Here is an 8,662-nt window from a genome sequence, read left to right as displayed (position 1 = left end):
GGGGGGGGCGGGGGGGAGGTGTGGAACCTGAAAGCTTCAGCCACAGAAGAGAGGAGTGAGAATATGCAAGAGAAACAACCCTGCAGACACCCAGGTCAGTGAAGAAGGAGGGGGAGGAGGTGTTCCAGGTGCCGGAGCAGAGATTCCCCTGCAGCCCGTGGTGAAGACCATGGTGAGGCAGGCTGTCCCCCTGCAGCCCATGGAGGTCCACGGTGGAGCAGGTATCCACCTGCAGCCCGTGGAGGACCCCATGCCGGAGCAGGTGGGTGCCCAAAGGAGGCTGTGACCCCGTGGGAAAGCCCACACTGGAACAGTCTCTTCCTGAAGCACTCCATCCTGTGGAATGGACCCACGCTGGAGCAGTTCCTGAAGAACTACAGCCCATGGGAAGGACTCACGTTGGAGAAGTTCGTGGAGAACTGTCTCCCATGGGAGGGACCCCACGCTGGAGCAGGGGACAAGTGAGGAGTCCTCCCCCTGAGGAGGACAGAGCGGCAGGGACGTGTGGCAAACTGACCGCAACCCCCATTCCCTGTCCCCCTGTGCTACTGGGGGGGAGGAGGTAGAGAAAATCGGGAATGAAGTTGACCGCAGAGAGAAGGAAGGAGTGGGAGAAGGTGTTTTAAGATTTGGTTTTATTTCTCATTATCCTACTCTGGTTTGATTGGTAATAAATTAAACTAATTTCCCCAAGTCCAGTCTGTTTTGCCCATGACAGTAATTAGTGAGTGATCTCGGTGTCCTTTTCTCAACTCACCAGCCTTTTGTTGTATTTCCTCTCCCATGTCCAGCTGAGGAAGGGATGGATAGAGCTGCTTTGGTGGGCACCTGGCGTCCAGCCGAGGTTGCCTCACCACAGAAGACAAACATGCTGGCATATAACTCCATGACGAAATGTATAGCCTACAGTAAGCACAGGGTCTGAATACTAAGTTTGATGTTGTCTTGAAGTTGGTCTTACCTCTAATACCAAGGAGACACAAGCTGGAAAGAAGGTCATGAAGACAAAGTAGTTGGCAAGAACAGACATACAGCCAAAGCAGCACATAATTTCAAGTTGTCGTACACCTACATAAAAAAAGAATTTTTTTACATTTGAATATGCAATGGGCTTTCTAAGTACTTGAAGAAGTGTTGCAGAAGTAAGAAAGAAACCATTAAACTGACACTGCAGATTACACAGGGAACTGTCTAGATTAATGAAAAACAAGCATGTTAAGCCCTAGTTATTCTGTATTATCTTATTCTAAGCACAGTATGTATTTATGGTATTTACAGAAAAATTCTAAAGTATAATTCTAAATAAATACAAATAATTACAGTTCACCAAGATTTTAAAGCTTCATACTGAAAGCCTGAAACTCCTCACTTATCTAAGCAAAGAACAATTAGCTGACATTATGTATTGAAATCCCTTCTGAAATACAGCCAATTAAAGTGTTCAGGCAATAAGAAACACTATATAGCCCACCTACTCTTTCACAAGCCTGGTATCCAGAAAAAGTCAATTGGCCATGTTGCACATGCATTACAGAACTGCCCTAGTAAAGATAAAAGAGCTAACAGTATAAATCATTAAAAAAAACAAATTAGCTATATGCTACACCAAAATGAGGGCTTTCTTCCTAGATGTAAAGAGGAAAATAGCTTATTAATACACAATACCCTGAAAAGGTCCAAAACAATTTGAAAAGCAAGCACAAGTGCTTTGAAAGATGCCTTCAAGGTATGCAAAATAGTTTAACACCCCCCCCCCATAAAAAACAACAGAAAAAAAAAAAAATGAAAACAAACCCCCACTTTAGTCCTAACTATGGAACTTTTATTTATTTTACAAAGAAATTAGTTCTTTACACGTGAAAATCCTTCACTTACTACATCTAACTGTTTTCCTTTTAAGGAAAGACAACTGCTACTGCACACAGAAATGATGAAGATCAAAAGATGGGATGAGGAAAAAACAGTAAAAGATTGCTTATTTTTAATTGAACTAGAGTAACTTTCCTCGTCTGGAGCAATTTTTAGAGATACTCATTTTTTGCAAGAATACAAAATAGGTGTGCATGTAATGAAAGTGTAACTCATTTTTAAGAATGTTCAATAGAAAATTTTAGCAGCTACTTTAAGATGTTAACAGGAATGATGGGAGTGATAGAAGGTCTTCATTTTATAAAAGTAGCTGCACAGAAGTCCATTTCTACTGCACAACGCTCAAGGAAAGCTGTCATCTGTATATCAAACTTCTCTGCAAGAAGTGCATATTATTCATATCTGCAGGAAACTAGTGATATAGGCTAATTAGGAAGGTAAATAAATAGCTAACTAAATAGATTAAGTCACTCCAATCTCATGAGCAACACCTATTACTTGAAACTCTCAATATCCCAATATCTTTGAAATAGTCTTTTTTAACTGGAAAGATTTAGACTCTTAGACTGTATCGCTCACCTGACATAGTACCAACACCGATTACAAGACACTCCACAAGTGCATCCAGTGTAAATGTAGGGCCTAAAATTGCCATTCCACGTGAAATATTCTCTCTTACTTCATCCTAAAAAGAAAAATTTCTGTACATTAACATAAAGACAAAATTCAAATTAAGGGAGTACATGTAACATGATTAGTACCTGATTAGTAAATTGAGTAGTATTATGGTGATGCCTTAAAAAACACACATCAAAAATGAACAATTATGAGAGAACACATTCTTTAATTGCTTTATCTCCCCTAAGTTATTATACTTCGACAGTCTTTATTTACACAACAGTATTTAATTGCTATTAATTTCTCTACCTTTGGCTCATCAGTATTGTAAGCTCCTACAACACTGATGGGCACAGACTTTAATTAAAGTACATTCAGAGGAAAGGGACTTCTACACTTTAAGACATAAACCAGAAGCCACTTATGTCATGGCATTTCAAAAGTTCTTGTGAACACATATCTGTACCCTAACTTTTATTATTTTTAAATTTTATTATTTTTTATTTATTTTATTCTGTCTAGACTCAGCTGACAGAAAAGAGGACATAAAAGACACTAAAACTTTCCCCTGGAGGGAGAGGGATTTCCTCCAGAAGTCAGGCATGGCAAACTCTAGAGGGTCTGATGCTGGTTTTTTGTGGTTGGTGGTTTTAGGGGGAGTGGGAGAGAAGCTATAGGGGAAACCTATCTGTGAAATGAATAAAAAATTCTGTACTCTTAATTATTATAAAATAATACACAACATACTATAATAATATTTCATATGCAGAGAATGTGCAATATACTCTAATATACAATATATTAAAATATAATATACAATATTTTTGTCACAATTAGTATGCTCAGTTACCATGTATAGTATTTTGTAGGTATAAATTAAGTCACTAAATATACTTTTATTTCAGAACTTAGAATATTAGGAAAAACCATTACAATGTATGACAAGCAAGATGTCCTGTCAATCCTTCCTGTTGTGCTGTGTTAACTCCATTAGAGCATGAGTATTTCTGTCTACACATATGCTATGTTTGTTCTGCTAAGATTTGGTCTAGAAACATGCTTTTGCCAGCATCAGCATTGTAACATTGGATTTTTCTTTATATACTGTTCCTGAGCCCCAGAAATTAATTTTTTCCATTAATAACTCTTCTAGGAAAGACTTTGGTCTAGGAACTCTAACCTCCTTAACAGAGCTATAAACATTGCTGGTTTAAAGTTCTTAACCTATAAAGTACTCATACATACAATTAACTTAGCTCACATGATTATGCACACTAATTTTACAGTGTTATTATTCACTTGAAGACTGATCTGGACTGAAGACAACAGAACACAGAATCTGGATAAAATCTGATCCTTTTTATATATCACCAATATGGTATTCACTTGTATGTCTCTCCACCTGGATTATTCACAGAATCATAGAACGGTTTGGCTGGCAAGGAACCTTATAGATCATCTAGTTCGAACCCCCTGCCATGGGACAATGTTAATCTTTGAACATTAAACTCAAAGCTCCATTCAAAAAAAAAAAAAAAAAATCCAAGACCAAAAAACCAACCAACAAACCAAAGAAACCAACCCCCCCTGACCTGTGAGTTGGAACTGAGCGCAAATTTGGCTAATGCACTTGCTCTTGACAGATCAATCAGAAGCAGGAAGAATGGTAAAGCTTCACTGAAAAAAAAGAGGCATATGTTAAAATTCAAGGTTTATTGTAAAGGAAAAAAGAATTCAAGCAAGAAATCCAGAATAACAGTTCATTACTTACTTTAAACCTGTCAGTTCTTTATCTAAGAAGTGAATTACCACTGTACTAAAAACAAAACTTGAGAAGATGGTGAAGAGGCCAGCAATACCTTTTAAAAAAAAAAAAATTGCAAATTTTTGTTTTATATATATGTTGGGAGGGAAAAAAAAGGAAAAAAATGAAAACTGTACGTTTAGATCAATCCTGAAGCAAACAAATGACAATTCTCATCTCTCAGAGTGCATTAACAGCAGTTGAGATACAAACTGAAGTAGATGCTATTTTTATGTAGATACTTAAATCTAAAATTTGTACTGCATTCAAAGTAAGAATCTAAGAAGTAAAAGCCATAAATCTTCTCACTCATTATCAGCAAAAATTAAAACTGGCTTAAACAGCTCTGTATTTTTAAGTGTTTCACACAATAAACAATTATTTCAAGAATTACATTTCCAGTGTTTATATAATCTTACACAATCTCTCTTTTAAAAAAAATGGCACTTTGATCTACGCAGAACATTTATTCTGCTATCTAGCAAACAAAATAAGACTGTTCTGTACATAAGTATTAAAATTCTAATATTTATTACCAATTTATATTAAAAAACCAATTAAAATGCATACAGTAAATACAAAAATGAGATACCATACCTAAAATGTATTTTGACCCAAGCTGCCTTAGGTTCTGAAACTGGAAATATATATAAAGGATTGCTATACAGCGTGTGATTGTCAGGATGATGATGTCACTGCTCAGAACATCCTGTTTGAAATACAAAATTATTTAGTTAGCTTTTACATTCAGTAGTAACTTGTTAAGTTTCAGCAATAAAAAAATCCATTGTGAAGCTGCACTAAAAATGAAGTTTCAGAATAAGTATCATTGCCAGTCTGTCTTAAAACATTAAAATATTGCAAATAATATTAATATAAAATCCTTTTTCAATAGATACTGGGCAACAGGAAGTCAGACTTTAATTAAAAACTTCTGTAGCACATCACTGCTTGCATACAGCTTTAATATCCACAATGGGAAAAGAAGGTAATAAAGAAGTTTCTGCATAGCTACTTTGCTCCTAATACATCACAACCTGATCTTATTCAACAGAAAACCCTGGATCTACTGATTAACAGTAAGTACTATAACATGAATTTAAATCCTTACTTCTTCAAGTTTGGGGCACTCATAATTCCAGCCACAGATCTTATCATTCCCAGTGAACATCTTCATGGACATCATACAGATGGTGAGAGTCACTGTTCCCACAATGACTTCCCATGGATGAGAGGCTACAAAAAGGCCATGCATTCGAAAGAGCCTGGACAACATTTTTAAGACTGTTTTTCTACACCTAGTGAACCTGCAACAAAAGAATATTTCATATAAGTAGGTACAAGACTCAGGGGGAAAAAGAGCTCTATAAATTTCTGCAAGTCATCCCTCAGAAAAAACAAACAAACAAACAAACCAGCTAAGTAACAGAGAGTAAGGAAATTAATCTTCACCTTTCAACCTTCCATGTAAAACACATTTCTTTCTAATGTTCTGAAATATAGTATGATCTGTTCCTGCCTTCTCAATCTTTTTTTTTTTTTTATTTAACACACATCTCCCTTGTTTCTTCAAGGTCTTACTAATAAGTCTCCACCACTCTCACAACTTCTCTTAGTGTCTTTCTGTCACACAATTTTGATACGACTTTGACTCCAACTTCTTGTTTTGACTACCCATGTAAGCACTCCCTAAATTCTGTTACTTCTTTCTACTCACTCTTCCTGTCAAAAATATTGATTAACTTTATTTAAACTATATAAATGACCAACTAACCATTGTTGGTAACACTCAATTTCAGCAGCAGGAATTGCAATATCATCTTCCTCTGACTGTGTCTTCTCTACTTTCTGCTCAATATTTTTCAGTGATTCAAGTTAATCACATTCAAAATAGTTCCTTCTTCATCTCAAGCATGAGTCCTTCTCACATATAGTGTTCTGTGACAGTTCTCTGGTACGCATAGGTAATTACCAGGTATACTAATGTATTTCATCATCCCTTTTGCTTTCAACAGATAGCTAACACTCAACAGAACTCCCATACCTCTCTTTCACATAACTGAGAACATGGATGTTCTGTACTTCCTTCAGTTACAAAAAACACATCCTGGTCTATTTGCTCTGTGTTGTACCTTTAGACAAGTTCATCAAGGGTGTTTACTTATGTTTTAGAGCATAGAAACAAAATGCTATAAAATTCTCTCTTAAAAAGATTAGTACTGGCACTTTGCTTTTCTCATTGCACAAAATCAACAGTTTATCAAACTCTGTGATGAATGTTAACTATATAACTATATCGTAAAGATCAAAAGACGCTTAAATAGTAGCCTGGCTAACAGAGACAATCTGTAATTCAGTATTTACATGTACAAACCTAGCACTGTAAAGATTTCCACAGAGGATTGAGGGCTCTAAACACTGTCTTTTCAAAGTAGATTAAAAAAAATCCCTTCAGGTTGCCTTAAAAGTAACAATCCATCCGTCAGGCTTCTGGGAAGACAGTCTTTCTAGTATTACTTCTTTTGCTTGGACATCAAAAATGAAGCTGTTATTCAATGGAGAAAATAACAGACAAGGCAAAACTATGTGTTTAGTGTTCCTGAAGATACCAGAATCATCTTGGTTTCCTACCAATGCCAATCTCGATCACAGGAGCACCAACAGCACCATCATATTTTTCTTTATCATTCCACAGTGAAGGTGTGGCAGGATTTTCGCAGCTCATGGAACCAAATGGTGAAAATCATTGAGAGGACTGCCTTCCTTATAAACAAAGTATTGCATTTCCTGACAGAAAGCCTTTTTTTTTTTTTTTTTCTAAAAAAACACAGAAAATGAAACCAACCAACCAACAAACCCCAAACACAAAACCCAACCCAACAAAACCACTCCTTTTAAAGTCAACATTACCCTTTGGTTTTCCCTGTGTCATATAATCTACATACTGTTTTGTAAATTCATGTTCTTGCAAAACTGTTCTAAAGTGTTACTATAGTTTTTCCTCACAGAATGGAAGGCATCTTTTAATTAGGAAAACTAAAATAAGACATAGCCAGAAGAATATCTTGGTACCAAAGATTTTGACACAACACAAAAAATAGAGAAGGCATAGCAATGTCCTATGAAAATACGAATACTTTTGAATACCACACTGTTTCAGGAAAATCAGAATTAGTACTCACTACATGACTATACAGAATCCTACCAGTCATAAAACTAGTAATACAACTCCTAAATTCTGACAGCTGGAATTATTATATAGGCAATTTACAAATTTTTAGTAGAAATATTTCAAAAATCTCTCTTCAGACGTTATTCTTCGTATTTCTAAGCAAAACTTGTAAGTGTAAAATGGCTTCACTTAAATCAATTAGGCAAAACCACATTAATTTGATTATTAAAACAATTATCCATAACATCTATTATTAGACAATCTTTTATAATTAACTGCTGCTATGAAACACAGGATGCCTCACTGCTGATCTCGGGGTTAACTGAGTGGCAGTAGCTCCTAACCTAAAAGGATTCTTCAATGCTTTCATGTTTATTTAACCTGCCTGAAGTACATGAGGTTTTTTGCTATGCAGTTAACATTTCTAGAAAACATTGATGAAGATTGATTCTGCATTACTGAGTACAGTAAAAAAATATTTCAATGCATATGATCAGCTCGTAGTTCTAATTCTGTTCAAAATATTTGTATAGCTAGCTACATTGACTCATAGCTTGAAATTAGCAAGACATAACATTAATTGTAAAGCCCAAGTTTACCATTAGTATAATTCTGTTAAATTTCAAAATGGTGGTTCAAAAGGGATGCTTTATAAATCCTATCCATTTCCTGCTTGCCTTTGTTTTCAATCAAAAATTTCCAGGAGGCTCTTAAGTAAAGCAATCCCTTCTGGGAATCAGAACAAAATACAAATCAGAACAACTGCAGCCCCTTCAAAAACTTAACCAGCATGTAGAAAGCAAACTAGGCTGGTTGTATGTAATGCTTTAGAGCATTCACCTGCCACGTAACCGTGTAACTATTCGCTTAAATACCTCAGGTTTGTCACACACCTCTCACTAACCTCACAGCAATCACCTGCAACACCAGCTACTAGATCAGCACAAATTTCCCATCTCTTGCCGGCTGACTCAGCAACAACAGCTACAGCACCATAAAGGAACCGAGTGGCAAAAACGGCTGAGCGAAAACCCGTGCAGAGCTCACCTGAAAAGCGCACGGCACCACGCAGACGCTGTCAAACTGCCAGGCAGCGTTTTCCGTTTTCAAAGCGGGAAGCCAGCCTCGCGCAGGCCCATCGCTGCAGCCCCCCAAACCCCGCGCGGAAAGCGGGGGGCACGGCCCGCCAGCCCGGCCCG

The 8,662-nt window shown here is 36.7% G+C and overlaps 1 protein-coding gene across 2 annotated transcripts in view; it reads right to left on the bottom strand.

Moving 5' to 3' along the window:
- HMGCR (3-hydroxy-3-methylglutaryl-CoA reductase) overlaps positions 1 to 8,584 on the bottom strand; it is an 18,927-nt gene extending 10,343 nt beyond the window's left edge. The window contains exons 1-7 of one of the 2 annotated variants that reach the window (XM_010582820.1): positions 8,511 to 8,584; positions 5,403 to 5,598; positions 4,889 to 5,000; positions 4,259 to 4,346; positions 4,080 to 4,164; positions 2,449 to 2,554; positions 962 to 1,068 (exon numbers count right to left, since the gene is read on the bottom strand). In XM_010582820.1, coding sequence (XP_010581122.1) covers positions 962 to 1,068; positions 2,449 to 2,554; positions 4,080 to 4,164; positions 4,259 to 4,346; positions 4,889 to 5,000; positions 5,403 to 5,567 — 663 coding nt within the window. In that variant the 5' untranslated portion in view covers positions 5,568 to 5,598; positions 8,511 to 8,584. Of the gene's footprint in view, positions 1 to 961; positions 1,069 to 2,448; positions 2,555 to 4,079; positions 4,165 to 4,258; positions 4,347 to 4,888; positions 5,001 to 5,402; positions 5,599 to 6,665; positions 7,077 to 8,510 lie in introns of those variants that run through there. The other variant, XM_010582821.1, reaches the window with a different exon arrangement.
- Positions 8,585 to 8,662: the final 78 nt, after the last annotated feature.

This window comes from Haliaeetus leucocephalus, unplaced genomic scaffold (genome assembly GCF_000737465.1).
Source record: "Haliaeetus leucocephalus isolate CR32 unplaced genomic scaffold, Haliaeetus_leucocephalus-4.0 Scaffold849, whole genome shotgun sequence".
NCBI lineage: Eukaryota > Metazoa > Chordata > Aves > Accipitriformes > Accipitridae > Haliaeetus > Haliaeetus leucocephalus.
The sequence above is the reverse complement of the archived record's forward strand: the minus strand, read 5'-3'. Positions and strand labels throughout refer to the sequence as shown.